At 37.1% G+C, this 25,739-nt stretch overlaps 1 protein-coding gene across 6 annotated transcripts in view; it reads right to left on the bottom strand.

Moving 5' to 3' along the window:
* Positions 1–252: 252 nt before the first annotated feature.
* NRG1 (neuregulin 1) overlaps positions 253–25,739 on the bottom strand; it is a gene marked incomplete at both ends in the record, with an annotated part of 232,437 nt that continues 206,950 nt past the window's right edge. For 2 of the 6 annotated variants that reach the window (XM_080710923.1, XM_080710921.1), the window contains 7 exons: positions 253–904; positions 3,775–3,981; positions 4,950–5,080; positions 7,388–7,514; positions 8,905–9,007; positions 13,867–13,890; positions 20,951–21,009. In XM_080710923.1, coding sequence (XP_080567049.1) covers positions 253–904; positions 3,775–3,981; positions 4,950–5,080; positions 7,388–7,514; positions 8,905–9,007; positions 13,867–13,890; positions 20,951–21,009 — 1,303 coding nt within the window. Of the gene's footprint in view, positions 905–1,266; positions 1,388–3,774; positions 3,982–4,949; positions 5,081–7,387; positions 7,515–8,904; positions 9,008–13,866; positions 13,891–20,950; positions 21,010–21,604; positions 21,673–25,739 lie in introns of those variants that run through there. The other 4 variants (XM_080710925.1, XM_080710924.1, XM_080710922.1 and 1 more) reach the window with 4 other exon arrangements.

Raw genomic sequence — 25,739 nt, 5'->3', positions numbered from 1 at the left:
CTGCACAAAACTTGCTCTTGACATAACACAACATAAAGGCACCATTGATATCTTTCTTGTTTTGAAATACTGTAAAAAATTGCTACATATGGCACATAACACATTTTTACATACATATATTTAATTTATAAAAGTTTTTCCTGTTTTCTATTTGCAGAACTGCTAAAATAAAATAAATTGTTTAATTTAAGGTGGAATACTTTATTATATAAAATAAAGTTTTACAGGTGAATCTATGTGTTTATTTAGGTTTTATACAGCGATAGGGTCTTGGTTAGCAATTACACTAGACAGCCTGGCCTGCAATTCTTCCTGTGTTGAGAAGCGGCCTGCTGGGTTAGTCCTGGTGTCAGCCAGGCGAAAGGCAGGTGTTGCTTCAAGACTGGCTGCCAGGGGGTTCTGTATGCCTAGGAAGGGTGTATCTTCACCTACTCTTTCATCTTCTGTTTCGCTCTCTGAGTTACTGCTCTTGGAGCTTGTGTTGCTGTCCATTTCCAACCGGTTGGCAATGTGGCCATTGGGCTTGGTTCTTTTGGCCCGCCTGCTATTGGTGAGTTTTTTAATAGGCTCTGGAGCTGGCTCGTACTCCTGGGTTGTCTCATACTCCTCATCCTCCACTATCCTCAAAGGGCTGGGAGGCAGGCTAGTACTCTCGTGCATGGGGTTGTGATGGAAGGAGTTGAACTGCTGAGCCTGGTGGTCATACTTCTCCCGCAGCCTGGGTGGTGTCACAAGCAGCAGAGGTCTCTCTTCTTCCATGAAGGGGCTGATGGCCATGGAGGGCATGGACACCGTCATGCTGGATGTGGGTGGAGATGTTTCCAAAGGGGGCGATTTGGGGGAGCTTGGCGTGTGGAAATCTATAGGTGACATACGGGCCGGGGTGGTCATAGCTGACACATACCTGTGTGAGCACAGAATGTCCCATGTGAGTGCAGTGGAATCAGAGGCAGACAGCAGAAAGGGAAAGGGCACAGAGTCACAATATGGCTTCATCAGAGAACAAGTTCACTGTATACTTCTCAGCACCCTTGGAACCTAACATTATGTAGCCAAGAGTTTCCTCGCAGAAGGACATGCAAAGATTGGCTACATGGTCTAGCCTTGGGGATATTTAGTCTCATGAGTTTAAATAAAAACATGTGAGCCAAGAAAATAGGGCATGAGGTCTTAGAGACAACTCAGTTTAAAAGTACCAAGGCTCAGAGATTTGGAGGAGAAAGAAGTATTACTTAAATACTATACCTTCCTAAAGGCCAAGGGGTCTTAGAGAATGAAGCCCAAATGGGGAATGGAAGAAGATCTAAGATGAGTTGCTGAGAGCTGGATCTGCATGCATTTGGATCTGTGGGCCTTGTTTCTCCTTAGCTCAGCTATAAGGTTATGTCTTATGAAAAAGAAAAGAGCATAGTAACTCAGATTTATTTCTCATAACAGTCTCATACATTTGTGTACTTTTAATTTTTTTTCCTCCATGAAATGCTACTGGTTAACATTCAATTTGGGGCTACCAATCCCCAGGTCTAAGACATCTCAAAGATAAGCCTGAAACAACCCTATGTTGGTTTCACAAGTACCACAATGGATACTATGTGCAATCTCCAGTCTACCTCTCCTCTCCATTCCTCCACTGCCTCACTCTTTGGCTTTCTCATAGGAATGCATGTGAAGGTCAGCTACACACTCAGCAATCTTTTATGGCTGCTCATGGCTGGCTGTACTCTGTCACCTTATTTCATGTGGTGTCTGATACTCAGCAAATCTCACTGTCAGAACCCCAAGTGCCCTGTTTTTACCATGCTAGCTTCTCTCAGAATAAAAAGGATGACTTTTCGCATCAAAAATGATGAATCACATTTCTCAGCTCTTGATAAAAATGTTTTGGATGCACTGGGTGTTTTCTTCACCTTAACGTTCACAGAACTTAATTCGACCTGGCTTGTGATGATGCAGCACACCAGTACCTGAACTCCTGCTTTCAGGAACAGGAAGCCTAGTAGCTGTCCTGTTTCCCCATGACTCACAGTGATATGGATGTGAGATCCCACTGTGTCTAAAATTGGAAAGTGTCCTAAACATTGAGATAGCAGGGGCTTGGGCCTTCAAACTTTTTATTTTGGGGGTAATTAAATTAAGCACTCTGAGAAATACCAATCCAAATTTAACCAACACATATAAATAATTCACCTTTTATTCCCTGTGATCTTCAAGTTCAGGTCTATTTTTCAGTCACAGATAGTATCTAGGGTGTGCATGTCAAACCACAAAGAATGATGTCGCAGGTAAGGATGAAAAAATGTTTCATCCCAACCGCCTTTCCACATTTCAAAAATAGGATAAATTAAGATGGACTGGCTTCCTTAATATACAAAGTTACAAAGATGGGATTATATGAATTTAAAACTGATGTTTTCATCCAGTTTTGGACCATGTCTACTTTTTTCATATATGGCTTGCAAAGAGAATTCTAACACTGTAAATTCTATACAGCTCTAAAAAACTGTTTTGGAGAAAAGGTAGTGAAGAAATTATCAGCACACTCTAAATGAACTATAAGCTCAGAACATTCTTTGTAATGACTACTTCCCAGTCCATAAATTAAAAGAGTTGTTTAAAATCATCTTTACCCATGTAACTGCCAAATAAGCATGAATTTGGCACTGTATAATACCATTAGTAAATGGACAGAGATTAGACTAAAGTCACCAGTAAAATAAAACCCAGTGGATTTGAAACAAATAGGTAACAGATTTGTTGGGCTAAAGAGCAGGTTGGGAACAACTCTGTTCCAGCACAGGTGAAGACACGTAAAGAGAAACTATGAATTCTCTGTTTCTGTTGAGAATTTCTTTCAGTTTACTCCTCTCCATTCTACCTTTGTGATTCTCCCAGCAGCCTGGCCAGGTCTCCCCAGAGGAAAGCCCAAACACTGTGGAATAAAGGGCCACGTCAAAGGCAACATCTGTTTTGAATACCACCTGTGAAGTTGCCAGACATAGCACACAAGAAATTTAGCTATTTGTTCACCCCTTCTTGGAATTTCACAGAAGGAATACTCTATGGGGCAACAGAAGCAGCTGTTTCTGAGATCTGGGCTGATGGCCCTTGTTTGATTTGACTGAGGCTGGAAGGTGAGACAGAGGCAGTACATGAAATATGAGGCCAGCTCACCACCCATGAGAGTTTGGGTAACTAGCAGATTAGAATCATAAAACGGTCCTTATCTTTTTTTTTTTGGGCAGTACTGGGGTTGGAACCCAGGGGCATTCTACTTCTGAGCTATGCCCCAGCCCTATTTTTTATTCTTTATTTTGAAACAGGGTCTCACTGAGTTGCCAAGGGCCTCACTAAGTAGCTGAGGCTGTCCACGAACCTGGCTCCTCCTGCCTTAGCCTCTCAAGTACTGGGATTACAAGCATGCGCCACCACGCATGGCAGAAGGGTCCTTATCAAACACTGATACCATCTCTCTAGCATTACACCTGGGAAAACTGAGGCCCTGAGTGGGTGTGAAACTATGGCCAGGTGTGGGAACTCCAAGTTTGCTGTGCCTACCAAATTGCTTGAGCTCTTTAAGAGTCTCTCGCCTGTCGGCCACTAGGATGATGTGAGAGGCTCAGAATCCCTGAGTTCAGGCACAAGGATGAAGCCAGCTAGGAGTGCTCCTGCCACCCTCTTGCTGATTGCAGGCTTCTTGTGTGAGAGAGCCAGCAGGTGCTCACAGAGTAGCTACTGGGGGGTCTCCTTGGCAGGAACTTTGCTATTCGGTTTTACCTTTCGCTATGAGGAGAGTCTCGGTAGGAGTCCGGTGTCTCTCTGGCATGCCTGAGGAAGCTGCTACTCTCTCGAGGACCTCCTGTGCCATTGAGACGCCCTCGGGGCCCCCCTGCAGGGCTGCTGTGCCTACTGTTGTCTACAGATGACATCATGATGACAGAGTGGCTTTCGGAAATGATGCTCTCTGTGTGTCCGTTGCTCCAGCTAGGGGGAGACACAAGAGGCAGTGAGATTCTTTTTAATGATATGGAAAAAAATGGAACTGAAAGAAATTGATTCTGACATATATTTTAAATTAATGACGCATCAGTAGCTCATGTCAACATTACTTGTCTAAGAACAGAACTGTTCTTTTAAATATTATTTTATTTTGATTGGTGCATTATAATTATACATACTGGCAAGACTCACTGTTACATATTTGTCATGCACATAACATAATTGGTCAGTTTCATCCCCCCAGTACCTGCCCTTTCCACTCCCCTGTCCTTACTCTATTGGTCTACTATTTTGTTACAAAGATACTTCCTTTCCTGAGGATCTTGATACAATTGGCTTTGTGAGCACAGTTTTATTCATCTGTTCACTCATTCTCTTATTTTTTATCAAATGCCACCCATATTAAGTATTCTTAAATATTAAGTATATTTAGGATCTCTCTGGTCTTGAGTGGGTTTGATTAAAGAAACACTTTACTATATATGAGTTACATTTGGTACTCCAGTGTTGCTGTTGATAGTGTGAAATTAAGCTGAGGTCATCAGGGCGTCTGAGAACTTAGGTGTCAGTTATTTATAGTTCACCAGGTCTCACATGCATTTAAGTACTAGAAAAATTCAGTTTCTACGTATTATACAGAATCTTCAGACTTTTCCTAGTACAGAAATTCCATAGTAGTAGCACATGAAAAAAGGCAATCTCTAAGAGTGGGAAAAGCCACTCTTGAGGGAGGTATTATCCACCTCCCTTTTTTGTAACTGAAAAACTGAAGCTCAGATTTAAACAGTAATTAAAAATATCACCAACTGATGTTCAAAGTCTTTTGGTGTCCAAGTTCTGATATGCTACTGCCTCATACGTGTCTTCTCTTCCCCCTTAGACAGTGATAGCAAAAGGCAGTGTGCAAAAACTCATTTATAGAGAAATGCCATGGAAACTTTAAGTCCTCATACCTGTGACTAGGAGTCTGGGTGACAGTAGTAGAATGATGCGTTGTAGAGGTATAATGACTGGTGGAAAAAGATGTCTCTGCTTCTCTCTCAACAATACGCTCACTGGAGATGACGTTTTTGGAAACGTATTGCTGGAGAGACAAAGACACACAACTTGAAGAATCATGTAAATGAAAGCACTACCATTGTCACACACACACATTTTACAACAATGTTCACTTCTCCAGTGGCCAGATGGCAAATCCTCTCTTGACTACTCTGGCTGTTAGACTAGATGAATGAAATTAATGAATTACTCTCTGAATGTGTTCAGGACTAGGTCCCAAAATCAAAACCAACAATATTTTCTCAGAAAAAGACCTCCTTCTTATTTTAAATTAATATCATAACTAGAATTCAATACAAATTCGTCCAGTGATCATTTTTATCAGGGTTGTTACAACACAAAGAAGACTTACAGATATTCTTGAGTGAAACAAAACAGTGGAGATACTTTGTTTATTTCAAATTTCAAGCCACTGGAAAAAATTTAATTTCTATATTTTGTATTTTTTCTGGTACTGAGAATTGTGCCTGGGGACATTATACCTCAGAGCCATACCCCCAGCCCTATTTTATTTTTTTTAATTTTGCAAGAGGGTATCACTAAATTGCTAAGGGTATAGCTAAATTGACGAGGCTGGCTTGTAATCCTCCTGTCTCAGCCTCCTGAATGCTGGGATTACAAGCATGCACTTTTAATGAATAAAATAAATATTGATAAATAGAGCACTCTACTGGTGAGCTGTGGAGTCTAAAGAACCAGATATCTTCATAGAAGCCCCAAAATATACACCTTGAATTATTTTTAAAAATTTAGATGGTTCTGTTTATGGAAAGACTATATACTCCATGTGAATATTCCTGGGAAGTATCCTTAGCTTGCTTTAAGGAAAAGATACAGGGTAACCTATTTCTAGCCAGTGTACATTCTACTCTGGCTTCTTGAAAGGCAACCTAAGCTCAGTGAATCTAATGAAAATAGCATTGAACAATTATTGAACACAGGGCTAATTATTTCATGTAGATTATTGCATTTAATGCTTGCAAGATATCTTTGATATACTTATTACTTTTAGGACTATTTTATTAATGAAGCCAACAGTTGAGATGTTACAGCCTAAAGTCACACCATGTGAACTATAACAGGAACACAGCCAGTCAAGGTAAGATCACTCAAATGACATGAACAGGGACAGACTGTAGCTATGCTGGTGGTGACTGCATGTGTCAACCTTGCAGAACAGTCGATGAATATTGCTGGAGAGGGACCAATAGAACAGCACCCTATCAGTACCATCTCCTAATGGCCTTTGCTACAAGATGTGAGCTAGTGTAGTAGCTACCAACTCTGCACATACATCTATAAAATATCTGCTTCTGTTTATATATAGCTTTTTCTACAGGATAGAAAACAATACTACAATACAATTATCAGGCTTTGTCTATTTAAAATCCATACATCAAAAAAAGTATGAAAGAAGTGAACAAAACAAGAAGGCTTGACTTAATATACGAAGAGTAACACTTCAAAAGACAGAGATCTGAGTACAGCTCTGGCATCTATCTATATAAATATATGTTTATATATTTATATTTTATTTACATATAAATATTATTTATATATTTTAATATATATGTAGGGGGATTAAAAAAGATAATATATAAATAGTCTCTAGAGTTGAATATTCTCTGATCTAGCTGAACTTAAAAGCCAGGTACTTGGTAAAGTATAAAAAAAAATGTTTGAGTGATTAGGGCTACATTTCTTCTGAATGACTTCACATTTTGTGCAAAATGCCAGGGACTCAGCCAGCATTACACTCTCTCAGCTTTGCTACTGAGCAGCATGCTTGATAAGTCACTCCACCTTTCCAGGCCTGAATTTCTTCCATTGGAAACCAGAATCAGTAAATGATGAGGCACTGTGAAGTGCCCCTGATACAAACCACTCCAGAGCCTGCCCATTGTTCAGTTCTCTCTACTCATCAGTCACAGACTGGAGTTGCCTTCATTTCCAAATTATTAAAAATTAAAAATACCTTCTGATTATGGCTTTATTGATTTTATTTTTTTGTTTTCTTTTCTTATTAATTTTATTATTTCTTTTTGTTTTGCTATTTTTCTTCTGGTTACAGCTTCCCTGCAAAACAAACCGAACATTATTATCCCAATCCCTTAATGAACACTTTATAAAGGGAAATGTGTTGGTTTTACAGTAACCAAATCCACTTTGAAAAATGTTCCCATTATTTTCTCCTGGCAAAACCTTGGTTTCCTGGAAGCTATGGTGATTAATGGTGGCAGCTAAGAGCCCAAGAGCTTTAGAAAAATAAACTACAAGGAGCCTGAACAAAAGAGAGATGCTTTGTTTTTTCCACTGGCCAAAGGCAACATACATTTACCAGCTGGACGCTCTCAGGGGCTGGGTTTGGATGATGCGGCCCATTTGCTATGTTCACCATGTTGTTTCGTTCAGACCGGAGACTCTGCCTGAGCCGATCATGCAGCTTTTTCCGCTGTTTCCTGGATTTGAAAAAGGAAAAATTATTTTTATTACTGACATTTCTTAGTACAGCCAATCCTTATTCTACCAACACCTGTGAATAACTCAAGGCATGGATTGGTGGTGAGAAGAGGGTGGGGAACATACGCCACTCCACTTCAGAATGTGTGTAACCAACATCCTTAGTGCATAGACTTAAAAAGCTATGTGGGATTCTTACAGAAACTTAGCTATTTTACTGAGGGACAAGAAAAAAGGAGGTGAAAACAAATATGTTGGTATCTGGTTAAAATCTCAACTTTCTTAATCAATGCATCTTTGCCTAAGTCTTACAAGTGGTCATTGGTCATTTGTCTTAAATAATTTGCACTATAGAATAGAAGATAATGATATTGATAATTTTTCCTGTGGATCTATTAAGAAAATGAACTTAGTTTTGAATCTGTACATCACATATACAGTTAGTATGTATAGTCTAATACACAATTATAGTGTATGCCCAGAGCACATGTATATGAGTGAGACAGATGATGGATACTGGATTTTTCACACAATTGTAACATGATCCTATTCTTGTAATGCTTTTTATATAAGTAGATAGTAAACACTAAGACTGAGTCTAATACAACTTAAGAGGCCAATTCCTTGAAGGCTTATCTCTATCACTTAGTTCTGGCAACAGACTAAATCATGGAGATTTATAAAACATAATCCATGACCTTGATTTTGTGATAAAACCATATTATTTTTGTTCCTCAATGTAACATCTAGATTATGAAAATTTTCCCATGGCTAGTTTTGGCAAAAGAGTATTATGCTGTGAAGGGGGAAAAACTCCTAATAATATAACACTATTTCAGTCTTGAGGTGAAAGAGAGGAAAATGAAGGGTAGAAAATAAATACACTTGTCAATGTGGATCAAGTTCAAAGGCCTAAACATAGTGATCGCAAATCTGTTTTAAAGAATTCTCTGTAGTTATTTTCAAAGCAAACTTTGCTTATTTTTCTTTCATGAAATTCATTGTGTACACCTTGCCTTTTGACAGTATTTATATGGGTGACAAGTAGAATTGAAACACCAAGTGTGTGTGTGTCCTCTATTCCCTGAGTTTGTGTGCCAACTGGACTTGTATTCAGAAGTAATAAATATGCCAAGCACACCTTTGGCACTTATACCTTCCCCTTAGTTTGTGGTGCCTGCCATGTGCACTCCTGTGCTTCCATACAAATCTGTCCCTCCAAACCTTACCCATTCATCAGGCTGTGGTCATGTATTGGAAATCTCATGAGACTTCTGAAAAATTGGCAAAGCTTTCAAGTGTATGTGATTAGTGATTAGGATAGGTTTTCAAAATGCATAATTTGGAGGGGAAAATAAGGGGAAATAAAGGTACAGAGAAGAAGTTTACTTGGTTTTGCAGTAGGCCACCACACACATGATGCCAACCACCAGTAGGGCAATGCAGATTCCACTTATGGTCAATACTCTCTTCTGGTAAAGCTCCTCCGCTTCTGGAAAGGGGTGAGAGCAATGTCACCAAGGTCACTTACAGCTGCCAGGACTTACCACAACCCAACAGTTGGCATGCTGAATGACACTGTCATGTTCACAAGAAAATATGCTCATGACAATTGTTTTATATTTATAGACATATCTAAGGTATAACATGCTCTACAAAATGTTTTGAATATAAATGACAAAGCCAGCTGGGGCCATTGACAATACAAATATTATATTCTAAAAGTACTCTAATAATAAGCTAAATATATCTAATATCAAACTGGAAAATCACAAATATTAACTATAACACAATAATTTGGTTAAAACTCTGTAGCTTTTATTTTTAATCTTTTGCAAAAAAAAAATCTCTTGCAAAGACAACAGGAATAAACACCCATAAAAAGAGCCATGATTGGCACCAGTAAGACTTTCCCTTCCTCCTGCCTCCCATCTCCACTCCACCCCAACCCCTTGTCATAACTTCATATCCAGTGGTCTTTACAAAGAGAAATTTCTCGCTTCAAAAGAATTAAATTCAAAGACATTTGCACACATGAACTGGGCTTGTAGTTAGCAATTTAATTGAGGCACAATCACTAAATTTAACAGTTAAATGTAAAATATAAGAAATAGCACAATATGGCACAGCAAGGCACTGTATCAGTGAAAACTCAGTATGATGGACTGGGTAGTCCTGGACCAAAATGAAGATTTGTTCTTTATAGGACAACATTTATTACTTCATTGGTTGAACTTAAAAAAACTAATTTATTTGTATAAAAAAATCAGTCACTAGCACAAATGACATGTCTTTGGAATATACCACATATTCCTACATTGACCAACTTGGCAAATTAGCTAATGGCTATTCTACTAAGGAAGTATGATGCTTAGAATTTTGGCCCAAAGGTTACTACTGTACTCTAAATGTGATCATTCTTTAATTCATGGAATGTTTTTTATTTGAAAATTAGTTTCTTTGAGGGATAACTTGATTATACTAAGATAGGCCAGGTTCTTAATATGATTTTCTGACTTAATGGGGACGTTGATCCCTTAGGAAATGAGCTTCAAACAGTCTAATTACATTTAGTGGAAGATCTTCACAAGTTTACTCAGAAAGTGAACTCATCTGGTACACAGTAAGTAACTGTTTACTTGCCATTAGAACTAATAAGTTGGTCAAGAACTGGGGAATACTATGCAAATGTGTTTTTTCTGGATATCAGAGAGGGGCCTTTAGAGAATATTTTAATTACACAATCGCAGTTTCAGCAACTATAACTTTATCTCCATCAAGACAGGGCAACTCACAGGAAATTTTCTTGAAATGAAAAAGTGAATTTTAATTTCTCTGATACAGTGAACCTTATCATGGAACAAAACATTTCCTACAAGCCAAGCCCATGATAATCAAATTCCAGTTAACAGGTCAAGAACATTGTCAAATCAAATTAATAACTCTGATTATTAACAGAAGAAGTCAGTTGGTGAAAGAACAGAATGCTGCATAGATTATACAAAAACAAACAGAAAAGGTTTGGAAGTGGGAAGGAAAAACAAACCAAACCAGGAGGACAGACAGAATGACAGAGAGAGAGAGAGAGAGAGAGAGAGAGAGAGAGAGAGAGAGGGAGAGAGAGAGAGAGAGAGGCAAAGTACAAGGGAAAACGAGGTTAAATTAGGGAGTCTCCTGAAGTCCCTGGCACAGCATGTCTGATACTAAGGGAGGAAAAATAAATAAACAAGAAAGCAGGAGGAGATGGCGGGTGAGAAGAGAAGGTGGATGCGGAGTGGGAAGGGTTACTCCATACAGCATAACCTCTGACCTAGGCTCACAGTCATGTGGAAGCCACACTTAAAAAGCGAAGCAGTGGTGCATTGCGGTGCATCGATTCACTGTGAGACACAGACTTTGGTGCTGTGGATTTTTGTGCCCCAGAAGTCAAACAAGGACATGGAATGGGAGTGCCTGCATATTAATTACTCCTGTCTGTTGCCTCCCCTCCCTCCACAGGACAGGGAATTAATTTTTAGGAGGTGCTATCTGTGAACTGAGGCCACTGCAGTCCCCCATTCATGTCCTTGGCATCCTGAAAGTTTTTAGCATATGTTTAAGAAGCAGAGGTAGCAGCCCACTGTCCCTTCTTCCTACCCAGGAGGCAGAGCAGAGGTCCTTCAGCTGTGATGATCTGGTTAAGGAATAAGTGTGTCAGTCTTATTGCTAAGAAGAGGGAAGCCCTGCTTTTCCTTATCCTCTTCATTTTTTTTTTAATAGTAAGACTGGGGTTAGGGGTGCAGCTTGGTGATAGTGTGTGTGGCTAGTGGGGGTTATATCTTTCAGCTTTACTTTTTCTCTGGGATACTAAACATTTTATCTTTATCAAAAGTTGGCAAACTATTTTTGCAAATTTCAAAAACAGGGACATAGACAAGGGCTGACTGGGGAACAATGGTATTGTGAACACATAGGACCCTTTCAACAAGTGCTCTTCTGCTGCTCTTACAAAATAGACTGAGTGGGGCTCATGAGTAAGTGGCATAGGACAACTGGCTCATTCCTCCTATGTGATATTTTCTGGCTAATGACTATTTGATGAGAATGAAAAGGTAGCTCAATATAGAACAAAGGATAATGTAAATATACTAAAATGAACCAATTGAAGGCAAGGCACATTGAATACAGATTATGGGATTAAATCTCGATATTCACATCTACTTAACACACTGCAAAATTTTCCATGAACTTTTTTCCTTCAAAGTTTTGCTATATCATGGAATTTCATGATATAAATGTCTTTTCTTTTAGAAAAATATTTGACAAACAATAGAAAAACCAATGGGTTTGTTTAGCTCCTTTCCCCCCATAGGTTTTTTCTTTTTCCTTGTGTGACAAGGCCTAGAGGGCAAGAGCCCATCAGAGACAGTGCTAAAAATCAAGAAATTATTGGTCCAATTGGTGGGTCTGCCTTCATGAGAGCAAACACTCTAGCAACTTTATGTCTTGGCCCGGTATACAACAGTGAATCAGATTAAGCATATTTTTCAGTCTGATGGTGCCAGATCAAGAGACAGAACCTGTTGTCTTTCTCTTTTTCAGTTGACCTTTAAGACAAGATTTTCTTTAAAAATGCAGTGGACCAACCTAGCATGCTGGGGAGGCTTTGGAGAGCATGCCTTTGTGGTGTGCAGAGACCAGTGCACTGTCTTCTCTAGCCCAGAAAAGACCCTACTGAAAAAAAAGTTATGTATCCTAACTACTTGAATTCATTACTTTGAAATAGAAATATTAAATTCTCTAGCCAGATGCAAAAGGTAGGAAGCAGGAAATATCCTGTTACAGATCAAGAGGATGGGTTATGCTGGGACCTGTTCTTCCCTGTGGGAACTGGGACACTTTTAATTCCCAGTCATGGGGATGCTTTTTGATGCCCAGAATGCCATTCACATCAGTTTGAGCTTTTTCTTTTCTTTACTGTTACCGAGAAGTTAAACCTAGAGGTATTCTACCTCCAATCTAGACCCCTAGCCTCACTTTATTTTTTATTTCAAAACAACATCTTGCAAAGTTGCTGAGGCTATTCTTGATCCTAGGATCTCCTTTGTCAGCCTCCCAAGTATTGCGATTACAGGTATAGGTCAGTACACCTGAGAATTTGGGATTTTTCCCAATCAAATTAAAAGGGTGGGGTTGTCTTAGAAATTTTGGGGGGAGGAATGGGCAATTAATTGAGCCATTCTCCCTGTTAGAACCTGCAACTGCCTCACTTGCTCAGTTATGGAAGTACACTAAGGAGTAGACACTGATGTTATCATCCCAAAGAGGTCATCAGTTACAGGGTGCCCTTGCTGTGGGATATCAGTAAAACATGCCAGATGGGGATCAAATACACTGTCCTCCAGGACTTTGCATTGTTGACTCCAAGTCCTTTTCTAGGGCTGCCCGTGGCATTAGAAAGACAGGCTGGCTGGCACTGCACAGATGGAGATGGGTGGCCTGCTTCCTGTTGCTCTGTGACTGGATTTCCACCCAACTAGTTAGGATAAAGGCCTTAAAAAGTATGCCCAAATTTCATCTGCTCAGAGGAGGGATCTTACTTTTTATGCTTATAGTATAAAAGTCTCTATTTGATTACTCATCTGAATCACCTTAATAATTCAAAATTATTTTCACTAGCTCTGGAATCTTCACCAAAAATAGCACGAGGCTTCTTTCTTTTCTGTATTCTAGTTACATGCTCATAAGATAATGAAGTTGACTGGATTCTTACACAGATATGTCCAGAAAACTTGAGCAATTCAAATTTGTGGATATAATACTGTGTGTTGCAATGTAAGGGTGTTCTTTATTACTCTATTATAAATGGCTTTTTTTATCACACGCCATTCTCATCAATCTAAATTTATGTCTGTGTGTATGTGCGTGCGTGCGTGCGTGCGTGCGTGTGTGTGTGTGTGTGTGTGTGTGTGTGTTACTGGAATGTTTTTAAGCAGATACACTTAAAGCTTTTTTTGTTCTCAGGCCGCTGATTTGATTTCTCCTGTAGCCTTATGTACTACTCCAGTTTACCTGAGCTTTTAAATAATAGCATAGCCAGATCCAATCTATGGGAATTCGCAGCAGCAAGAGTGGATGATTTTAGACTCTAAGTGATGGTAGCTTGGGAATTTAAAAACTGCTGCACTCAGTAGCATTTCAGTAAACTAATCGTAGGTTGAGAGTGGAGAAATCATTGTTATAGCTGTATGATCCCTTCTAAAGAAAAAGGAAATTAGTTAGGAACTGAAAAGTAAGAAGCGGAAGGGGTAAAGATTTCAACTCATAGGCTCTAAATTCTGCAGGCTAAAAGGAATGATGATTGGTCCATACCCATAAATTCAATCCCAAGATGCTCTGCCAATGCAGAAAGTTGACAAAAAAAAAAGAGAGATAAAAGGAAAAAGTTTCAGAAAGAGCAATACACTGCAGTCCAAAACACATTACACATGACTATTATAGCTCTCTGTGCGTGCACATCAGACAGGACAAATAGCAGATAGTTAAGGAAGCAGTGCTCAGGTAAGCCGCCCTCTGTCTACACAGGGACTTCTATTAAGAGGTGTGCAAACACCAACACATGGTCTTTATCAACCCTTAAAAGGCTTTACTGAGGGAGAAGTTCATAGCTGAATTATCCTCTACACTATAAGTTGATAATAGAAATACTATTTTTATAATCATAAAAGGTATTTGATATTATTTCATTCCTTTTTTTATAAAAGAAAAGAACCAAGGAAGTGATTGGTTTATTTATTTTGTTTTTTATTTTTATCCAAAGGTGCATTGTGGCAGAGCCAGGAGTAGAAGCCAAGAGGATAGCAATTTGGTCTGAAAATATTATTGCTTTGTTCATAACTTCTTCATAGTAGTGTGCTTTAGTATTTGTGCTTTAGTATTTCTTGTTGGTAGTTGTGCTTTAGTATTTCTTGTTGTTCATTTTTTTTCTTTTAGCTATCTCCTTTTCTTAACTTTCTACTTTTTTCACCAGTTACATAGTATGTTTCATTCACAGAAAGTGACAAATGCTTCTACCAAAACGTTGAGACAAGCACTTAGGCCACTGGTGATTGCTTCCACTTCATTAATATAATTTGTGTGGTACTGGACAACTGTATGCATCAACTCTCTTCCAAATTGCAAAAAATAAAAATAAAATTTCAACTTTCTGTATGGGGAGCATGCAGTTCCTATGGTCTTATTCTTTCAAGTAACAATTACAGCTTATTAGATCATCTCTTCCTAGTGCTGAGCTCTGATGGGTACAGGCACCAGGGAGATTTGTAGCACTGCTCTCAGAAAGAGACTCACAGATGAGCCCACAGCCAGCACCCCTGGCAGCTCTGACTATTGGGATAGGGATTGCATGGACAGCAAAACCTATACTGGCTCAGATGGGGAAACAGGGGAAATGAGACAAAGAAAAAAATTCTCCAGGAAAGAAACTTCATTCTTACAATAAAAACTGACAGTCAAGTTTCATCCTGTGGAAGTTTTTAGGGCTTCCGTCTCTCTGTGCGCATGGTGGTGAAGAATACAATGAAGGTCTATGTGGTCTTCCCTTAACCACTCGTTTGAGAGATACCAGAATGATCCAATAATATATGGAGACTTTTCTTGTGTTTAGAAAATGTGGTGGAGGTATGTTACTCTTATGAGACTCATTGGTTTGGGTGTGGTGGGAGCATTGGAGTTATCTTGACTTCAGGTCCTGCCTCTGCCATTTACCTATTCAGTGAGCTTGGACAAGTTAATTTCTCATTGACCAAATGTATCTGATACACTTGCATCCGTGGGTGACCCTTGAGAATAAAGAAAATGTGAAATATGCTGGGTGTTTTGGGAAAAGGATATATCCAGAGTTGTGCCTTGCATATATTGCATTCAGGTTTACTTCTGACTAACTCTGTGGCTAGGAAAATTCTGAAAGCTACTAGGATATATCCAAGAAATAGACTTTTAAACATTTGCAGCTCAAGAAAAAAAGAGCTTCCAAAATTAAAAATAAAATGCATACTTCTATGTATCTTGAGAATAAGAGTGACTATAACTTAACAGTTTCCTCTACCTCAGGCCAGTGTACTAAATCTTAATTTTTCATAAATCAAAAGCTAGGGAATTTAGGGTTAATTTGGCTGTACAAGATGTTCACAAGTAGAATAACTTACTCATATTTAAATGAATTTTTCTTAACTCTGTATAAACTCAATTTGTCAAATTGATATATTTTTTCTCCCATTTGCTTTCTTCTTATAAATTTTGGCACACCAGTGTGAAAAATCTATTTGCCAAGAAGATTGACAATGAATTTTCTCACTCATTTCCCTGAGGACAACTCAATTCCTCTCTCAGAAGCACTTCTATCCCTTGACTGTTCCCTTCTACCCGTCAGTAATACTTTAAGGGTTAAAACCAAGACATCGCTGTGGAGACTGTTCCAGAGCACCATTATCTAATGCCTACGTGAACACTGCTAATGATCTGTATTAGTTGCATAGAAAGCTTGGTTAAGTATTCAATAAAATTAGTAACATGCCCATGCATACATATTACTGCATTTACAGTTTTATAGGTAAGTCTGTGAGCCTAACTATAATTTCATTTCAAGGGAAGTCATTCATATCAGGCAGCTCCAATTTTAAATAATTCAATGGGAAATTGGTACTTAAAACTGGAATTTCTTCTGGCCAAAAGCCCTAACAAGAAAACAAGCACAGGAAACATGCATCAATTATTCTCGACCTGGGGCAAACACTGTTCTAATTTTTTTCACTATAATAGCTATGCTTCTTTCATCACGTATCAAAAAAGCAGAATATATGAACACTTTCCATTTTCTGAAGCGATTACTTCTACCTGTTCTATTTAGTCGAATGTTGGCCCAGCTCATTAGGTATAACATACTTCCTGTTGAGCTCCTGCCTTGCCACTACATTTTTCAAATTAAATTAATAATTCAGAAACACAAAGGTTACTATAAACAATCTAGTTTCCTTTTCTAGATGTGATTTCCTGCTGTGCCCTTAGCAATATAAAAATTAATTTAAATTTAAGAGTCTTCAGAAAATATTAAATATTGACTCACTAATCCTTTGCCTTAGGATTTTATAATTACTTGAAGAAAACTGATTAACTTAGAGGTTAATTTAAATTTTCAACTACATTAGAGAAAAGAACAATAACATAACTTTTTTTTCACTAAAATTACATATCCAATGTAATTATGGTTTCTGTTAAAACTTGAAAACATTCAGGTATTTAATCTTTAACATCTTGGACCTGTTTATGCAAATCATCTCAAAGACTTGTAAGTAGTCTCAATTTTCTGAACCTCTGAAACTTTTTTTTCTCTCCCAGTACTGGGGTTGGAACCCAGGGGCATATTATCTCCAAACTACAACTCCAGGCCTATTTATTCTTTTATTATTCTTTATTTTGAAACAGGGCTTGAATTGCAAACAGCTGAGGCTATTTGAGAACTACGATCCTCCTGTCTCAGCCTCCTGAATGCTAGGATTACAAGCCTGTGCCACCATGCCTGGCTCAACCTCTGAAACTTTTAAAAAAGTTCTCTCAATACCAATTCCAAATTGGACCAATTTAGTGTCTGACTTTTAATTTTAGACTTACCTTTATAAGTGTAGGTACTTTTTGTTCACATATGCCAATCCGTATTGTCACTGAGCTTTTTGAAATGTGACAGTCGATTTTCTCCTTATTCCCAAGTGTCCATGTATATGTGAGCACACTCCTAAACACACACACACACACACACACACACACACACACACACACACACACACACAATCTCACACTCAGTTGGAATTTATGACAATTCTGTCATAGGTGGAGTGTGTTTTTAGTCTGTTAACAAGATATACACGTTGGATAAACACATTATTTTGACAGGTTTTTAAAGCATTTGAAAATTCACGAAACAACAGAGGTACTACTAACCTATGATTCAATACTACTTTTAGGGATATTTGATGATTGCTCATTTGGAGAATGTGCCTAAAAGTTTTGAATGATATCCTTATTCTATAATTTGAGTAATTCTACAGTTAGTTCCTATAGAACATGCTTGTTCCATATCACCTCTATTACAGCTTTCAATGCTTTTTCTTCATGAAATCTATATAGTAATTATGGGTTATCTGTACACACACACACACACACACACACACACACACACACACACTCTTCCCCACATATTGGTGAACACAACCCTACCTACCAACTAGGAATTGTGTCAGATTGGTTAAATATGAAGCTGACTAATCTTGACAATATTTTCCTAGGAAGTACTATAAATATGTTATACGACAAATGGCTATTTTATAAAATATACACTTATTTCTTATTTCATTATAAGTTCTTATAAATCAACAAATGCCCCCTGGGCATTTGATCAGAATCATTATGATCAGAATCACTGAATCAAAAAGTTTTTTTTTTGGTGGTACTGGGGTTCCTGGAAACCCTTCTCCCTCCGGGCTACACTCCCAGACCTATTTTATGCTTTTTTTATTTGGAAACAGGGTCTCTTAAGCCAGCGAGGCTGGCTCCGAACCAACGCGATCCTCCTGTCTCCTCCTCCCAAGCATGGGGATTACAAGCGTGCGCCACCACGCCCGGCGTTGAATCAAATTTTAATAACCTAACTTAGTGTTAATAGACATTTAAAATTATACTTTTAGAATTATATTCTCCAATTAAATATGTGGTCTGGCAACTTTCAAATGCTTCTCTTGGAGGCTGGGGGCCTGCCTACCTTTTCCTTCAAATCTTATGTTAACTTCTCCAGATATTATTTCTAAAAACAAACACATTTTAAGTGGCCACTCTGGCAACATTTTCTAGCCTTTTTTCAGCCTCTCTTGCTATTTGAACACAAAGTCCATAGAGAAACAAAATTTTATTTTCCTGCCTTCTCTGTAGGGGTTTGTAGAGGTAAAAAATTGATAACTTCAAGCACAGACGACTGAAATAAACTCTAGGCAAGACAGTTCTGAAAAGCCATGTCTAATTGGAAGCTCTTGCTTTTCCAGACATGAGGCATCAATAATGTGCAGTCATTACAATTTTGTTCATAAATGTGCTTCCTATCAATCTTTGTTAAATCAAGTTAAATGTGAATGCTAATTTCCTGGATGTCTTCCAAAAGTGTCATTGAAAGCTTACTGAAGAATTTACTTAAGGAATCACGCTCTGGAGTTCATGAATACAGAGTGGCTACTTAGAACTGATGTCTTGAGAAAGAGAAAATGGCTTAAAAGTGAACAAAAATATTTTCTTTGGTTACTACTGTTAAATCTAACTGCACTATTATTCTAGAAAATATGCTATTTTTTAATGCTTTTTCTTTACATAGCCTTAATGCACAATGAAACTCCATATTAAGCACCAAAAAGTTAAGAAATAACATGTACTCAATATTTTCACTGATTTATAAAATTTGATTTTATCACATGTAAACAGTCACATGGATTTGCTAAATCTATTGTATTTGAACATACATCTCCTAAAAATGGTTTTAATATAGCCAATAAATTATTATTTCCTCACTTCTATTTTTACTTTCCATTTGTCTACATTTAAAAAACGAATCTATAGCTATGGAGTGAAAAATCCTGTTCAATAAATGCATATATTTAAATATGTGTGAATACAGTGGAGACTGTTTGAAAATTAAACAATGCCAATGTGCCAATTTTTTACAACAGAAATGTCCCATGACAGGCTTTGATATGTGGCCTATATAAATGCATATTACTTCACCAGATGATTTTATGGGTATAATCTCCCTTTAATACATTACAAAATTCTGTCTGAGAACTTCTACAACTGTAGAACAAAATCTTACTCTTTACATGAAGCAGAACAAAGAGCCATATCTTATTCTTTAAGGGCCCTAAATGATTATCTTGTGTCACTACTTCTTCTATGAATTTAAACTGAAATAAGCTGTACAAAATATTTTTCAGGGTGAGCAATGGACAAGGGTTACCAAATGGACATTGTCAAATCCATCCCATTAGCTGCTTTTGTAAATAAAATTTGAGTGGAACACAGCCACATACAGGTAAGTCCATGTATTATCTCGGGCTGCTTTCCTGATACAGTGGTAGAGTTGAGAATTTGTGATGTCAGTGACATAACCAAAAACCTGAAAATATTTTCTCTCTCAACCTTTACAGAAATAAGCTGCCAACCCTTCATCTAAATGGATAACTAAATGGATCTGTTCCAAAGAGACTGTTTGGAAAGCTCTAGAACCAAAAGCTATAATCCCAGTTCACAACAAAAGGGAAAATACTAGTTATCTATGCAACTGTATTCAACATGGATTGGGTATTTTAGAAGTAATATTTGAAAAGATCATAAAGTTGCAAAATTCCATTAGAATTCCCACTTTGCATTACAAATATATATCCTGTTATATTTCAAAGCAATAAATATTTTAAAAAGTAACAATAATTATTTCCTCCCAAAATTACCTTTGAAGCTAACATGAAGAAATGCTAATATAAAAATTATTGTTTAAAAAGCCGGGCGTGGTGGCGCACGCTTATAATCCCAGCATTCCGGAGGCTGAGACCAGAGGATCGCGGTTTGCAGACAGCCTCAGCTACTTAGTGAGGCCCTCCGCAACTTAGTGAAACCCTGTTTCAAAATAAAGAATAAAAAATTGGGCAAGGGGTATAGCTTGGAGTTCGAATGCCCCTGGGTTCCATCTGCAGACCCACACACAAAAAAATAAAAACTATTGTTTAAGCCAGTCCTGAATTACTTGTTCCCTAAGAAACATAAATAGAAGCCAGGATATTTCATTTGCTGTGAAATGTTTGTTTTTAATTTTCCTCCTCAGTGTTTTTTTCTAAATGCCTACATGTGAACTGTTTGGTTAATGAAAAGAAACATCTGAACTCTTTTATGATGTTTATTTGTTATAAATAATACACTCTGAACCAAAATTAACTTACCAGAATTTCTAGTGCATATTGGTTACAACTTAGAAACAGCCTTTTTTTCAGGATGTTGACACTGTATACAGAGGATGGACTGTTCAGTGGAATGACTTTATCAATAAAAGTGAGACTTTTAAACGCCTTTATTATAATTCCACTGCTGAATATTGACTATCAGTTTGTATCACATTATGCAATATCAATTTCAGAAACAACTGGAGCCTCACACACCTTTTAGTATATCAGAACCAAATAAGTCACGGACAGAGGAAGTAATACAATCACTTTTGTTAATGTTCACATGCGACAGGCAGAGGCAATCAATATTAGATCTGGTAAAACACATTTAGTTCTAGGTGAAATCTGAGGGGAGATGCAGCAACAAGAAAGCAGCACCGACTGAGCATGCTCCTATTCAGGCAGAGACAGAAAGGGAGTGGACGTACTGTAGAAGCTGGCCATTACGTAGTTTTGGCAGCGATCACCAGTAAACTCATTGGGGCACCTGAGAGAAGAAACAAAAAACAATGGTAGAAAAAAAAAACAGAGAAAAAGAGAAGAGGTGAATATATGCTAGAAAGAAGCTCCTTCAGTGTCATTTGACTGAACTTGGTGAGTTCATCCTCAGGAACTGAGTCTTTGTCCTAATCATGGCTTCTGGACTCTGGCATCTCCCTGAAGTGGCTAAGGATTTAAAAAATAATACAGTTTTTGGGTTCCTATGATCAAAAGATCTGAGTGTTTTAAATGACTGCTTTCTTTCAAAGGGAGCTACTTAATATTTGAGAGCTTTGGTCAAAGACATTGAAAGGAAATGTTTTTGTGTTGGCTTTTCTGTCATTAATGCCTGACATCACAGGCATTAATTTTTCTTGTACATTTATGTACATTTATGACTTTGTACTTTCTTGTACATTTATGACTTTGGGACCTATGTGGAAAGACAGCTAAACTAGATATGGAGTGGGTCTGTGCCCAGAGTAGATAAACCATAATTAGAACAAAAGGAATCAGTTACAACTGAGATATAAAAGCACCAAGCGGCAGTGATTGTTGCTGTGGTTTGGGGGAGAAAGCAAATTCAGATTATTTTAACATACTTTCTTGGGTTTGGACTTTCATGGGCACATTCTCAGTACATCTTGCTCCAGTGAATCCAGGTTGGCACCTAGAGGGCAAAAATGTGATAAGCAATAGAATGCTAAAGACACTGAATTTTCAGACTGGCATTTTTCCTCCTATGAAATAGGGAGATTCCTAAAAATGACCTGGTACTGAATAACATAAAGGAAAGAAAAGAAAAGGAAAGGAAAGAAGAGAAAAGACAATACTGAGAAAACCATCTCCAGTGGAAACTGTGGGTTATTGATTTTTGTTGTTGAGTGCTTCAGTCTTCTAAAGATTAATTAACTGAAATTTGACTAGAGTGATCATTGTTGAAAGTTGAGTAGGTGACAAGGTGGGGCATTTCTCATCTCTTTGGCACTGAGCTTTGATTCTTACTATGCTAAGGCACTGGCTTTGGTAAGAGCTTCCTGGTTCTACCCATGCCATTTATTATTAAGTGATCATGAGCTTTTTATGTTATATACATCCAAATTTATACTTGTGTCACAGTTAAATTGTTAAACAATAAAAGTGTCCTGTTTTTTATTTTTTAGAAGACATTATAAATTAAGTCTTGTTTTTCATGTTGAAGGACAGATAGTAGATATTTTATTGGTACAAATTTCACTTAACCTGATTATCCCAAATAAAAGATACAGCTTTAAATTTAAAATAGTGGGTGAATTCATTTGAAATACCCCCTCCATGCCATGGGGCTGTAACTGTCTTCTGCATTTCTATCTTTTTAAAAAACTCCTTTAAATCTTCAAAAAATTTAAAATAGTTATTCTTCTGTAGAAGTATTTAATGCCATTTTTAATTTAAGGCAAAACTATTTTGAAATTATATAAAATTTACATTTTATTTATTCACATTTACCAATCAAAATTCTAGAGTCCATATCATTCTTGAGGTCATGCAATGGGGCTTGGCTTAGCTATGAAAATCCTTCATATTTGTTCTTTTTATGGCTATAATTCTAGTATCTAAAATATTTTAGATTGGATATACTTTACTCAATATCATACTATAGCAAATAAGTCCATTGAAGGGTTCTAGTAAGCAAATGTACTTACAGGTGAAAAATATTTATTTGAATTCTCAACACCCATATCAATAATTTTAATCATTCATCATAGCCAACATGCCAAATACCTGCCTAAAATAATTTAGCTCTGATAGTGATTTTTATACAACTCTCTTCTCCAGTGTAAATAAGAATAAATAATATCATTTTGACATCAAAGAGATATTAATGAATCTACTTGTTTTTACTAATACAGGAATACTCTCTTTTCCATTCAAGCCAAACTCAATAAAACATGTTATCAAATGATCTGGTACACATAATTCTTGTATTTCATGAAAAATGGTCTGTAAGATAAAATATTAGCAGTTCCAAATTTTTTTTCTCCATGGGTACAGTAAAATTACAACCTTTAACAATAATATCAGTTAATTTAAACAAACATCTTCTAATTATATAACCATTTTGAACTCTTTGAAATACTTTTGTGTAAGTTAGTTAATTAATTTTAGTTGGAATACTTTTACTGCAGGAAATAAAAGAAGATCTACCTAGATAAATATGTAAATAAGAACTATAACTTGCTTCAATGTCTATACAGATTTATCAGAATTACATTGAAAACTTTCCCATGTAATTTATTTGACAAAATAATTTCTAAAAAAAATAAATTTGTTTGTGAACTAGGATTTTAAACCCATATAGGTATGAATTTGAATTTAAGGTAAAACTATTTTGAAATTATATAAAATTTACATTTTATTTATTCACATTTACCAATTCTCATTTACCAATCAAAATTCTAAAGTGTACAGGTCATACAACAGGGCTTGGCTTAGCTATGAAAATCCTTCATAATTGCTCTTTTTATGGCTATAATTCTACTATCTAAAACATTTTAGATTGGATATACTTTACCCAATATCATGCTTTAGTAAATAAGGACATAATCATATAATTAAGTTGCAATTGCAAAATTAAGAATATATTCTATATTGACTAATTCATCTTACCTGATTTTATCCTTGATAAGAATAAACATTCTTTAATTACCTTTGCTTGTAGATGATCATAATATAATTTAGGAGTACACAAATATAAACCTAAAAACATTACTATTAACAATTTTTGATTACAGAACATCAGATTGGTAAAGTGTTTTCTTAAGCTTCGCAGTTTTGAAGATACTTAGGAATCATAAATATATCTAACTTACAAAGGAGCCAGTAATAACTAACACTATAGTTACATAAAAGTTAACATATATTAACTTCACCATTGGAGTGAAATTTAGAATTTGTGATTCAGTAAGATAACTATAACTACTTGCCTATTAGGTTAACAACACTGATAAAAATCCACCAATAACTTTAGATTATTATATTGTGTACTCCTAAATTGTATTATAATCATCTCCAAGCAAAAGTAATTAAAGATTTACACTAGATGATAATAGTTAAGACCAGGATATGAAAAAAGAAATGCCTGATTGAAATGGCTTAAAAATTTTGCCAGCACCTTAAAGATGGCTGTTTACATTTGTCAGCAGGCTTCTTCCAGGACAATCTAGCATGGGGCAAGGAGTTTTGTAAGACCCTGTCTCTCCTGTTTCCAGTGGCTCAGGGCCCAAAGCAAGAGCATCCTAAAACTGTTAAACCTCCTGTCTCAAATAGTGAGCCTCTCAATGTGGGAAGGACAATCAGTGTTTTGGGGCAATGTTTCTGGCTGCAATAAATGCTGGTCCTTTGAGGAGCTAGATAATCAGTCTGCATTAGCAGCTGCCCCAGCAAATGTCTGGTGGTCCTGAGACTTAATCAGTCAATTGGAGTGGAATTTGCACTCTGGTACAATTGGAAATCCCTTTTATCCTGGCATTTCAAACCCCAAGTAAGTCATTAGACCCCTGCATTTTTGTTGATTTGACTGGGATTTCAAATAGTGGTCCCAACAAATTTATGTCTAAAAAACAAGTCACTATGTGATTTACACCAATATTACTTTGGTGGGCCATCACTGATAAAAAGGTAGATTGGATGAACAGTATATATTACAATCAACAGAAGGTTGTCAACCATACCCTAGATACCATACAGGAAATAAATAGATGCTACTAAAAAAAAATAAAAAATAGACTAGACTTAGAGATATGATCCTAGGAAAAAAAGAGTTATGCTCCATAAAGAAGGATCAATGTTATACCTGTATCCCAAACAATACCCTGTGGCAGTGCTATATCTGAAGCCCTGGAAATTTTGTTTGTATTAGCAGCTGAGCTAGCCAAAAGTTCAAGAACACAGGATTCTTTCCATAGCCTGATGGAACTATGGTTTGGAAAACAAGGAGAAATAATGACTCCAGTCATAATATTCCTGATAGCATTTGGAATAATGATCCTACTAGGATGCAGTATAATACTCTGTATTAGAGCCAATCTCCCTAGACAGGCAGAGACAGTTCTAACCAGATCATCCTTCATAAATTACCAAAATAATCTCTTGTCAAACAGATTTCAGAGCAAGAGTCGCCCTGTGTAAATAGAATTTGAAGAAAAGAGTAATAGTGCATAATAAAAGAAGGGGAAATTGTGGGAATATAATTGTGTCATTTCTGTCAAAGTAGTAGTTTAAATTTAAACCACCATTTTGTAATCTGGTAAGGACTTAACATTCCTTTGCAAAATTAGCATCTCTTAAGAGATTGCAGGTGCTGACCCTCCCCCATCTGCTCCTGTAGCTGGACAGGAAGAATGTGAAACTGTAACTCCCACCACTAGGAGGTCAGCGCAGACAGAGCCTCGCATGTCAGGGATATAAGGCACCTGGTTCTTTGTCAGGTGTGCTCTCTCACATATCTGGGGGTACCCTTTTTTGGCAAAAAAGTAAAATCACCTTTCCAAGTCCACCCTAAAAAGAGTTAACATTCTTATATTGAGCATACAATAACTTACTTGTTTCCTATAAAATATGGTATAAAATATGTGACTATTCTCTGTGTGTGTATGTGTGTGTGTGCATGCGCACGCACGTGTGTGTGTGTGTGTGTGTGTGTGTGTGAGAGAGAGAGAGAGAGAGAGAGAGAGAGAGAGAGAGAGGAGAGAACCC

The sequence above is a fragment of the Muscardinus avellanarius genome (assembly GCF_963383645.1).
Source record: "Muscardinus avellanarius genome assembly, chromosome: 14".
In the NCBI taxonomy this organism is placed as follows: Eukaryota; Metazoa; Chordata; class Mammalia; order Rodentia; family Gliridae; genus Muscardinus; species Muscardinus avellanarius.
Note: the sequence above shows the minus strand (reverse complement) of the source record. Positions and strands in the feature narration are given on the sequence as shown.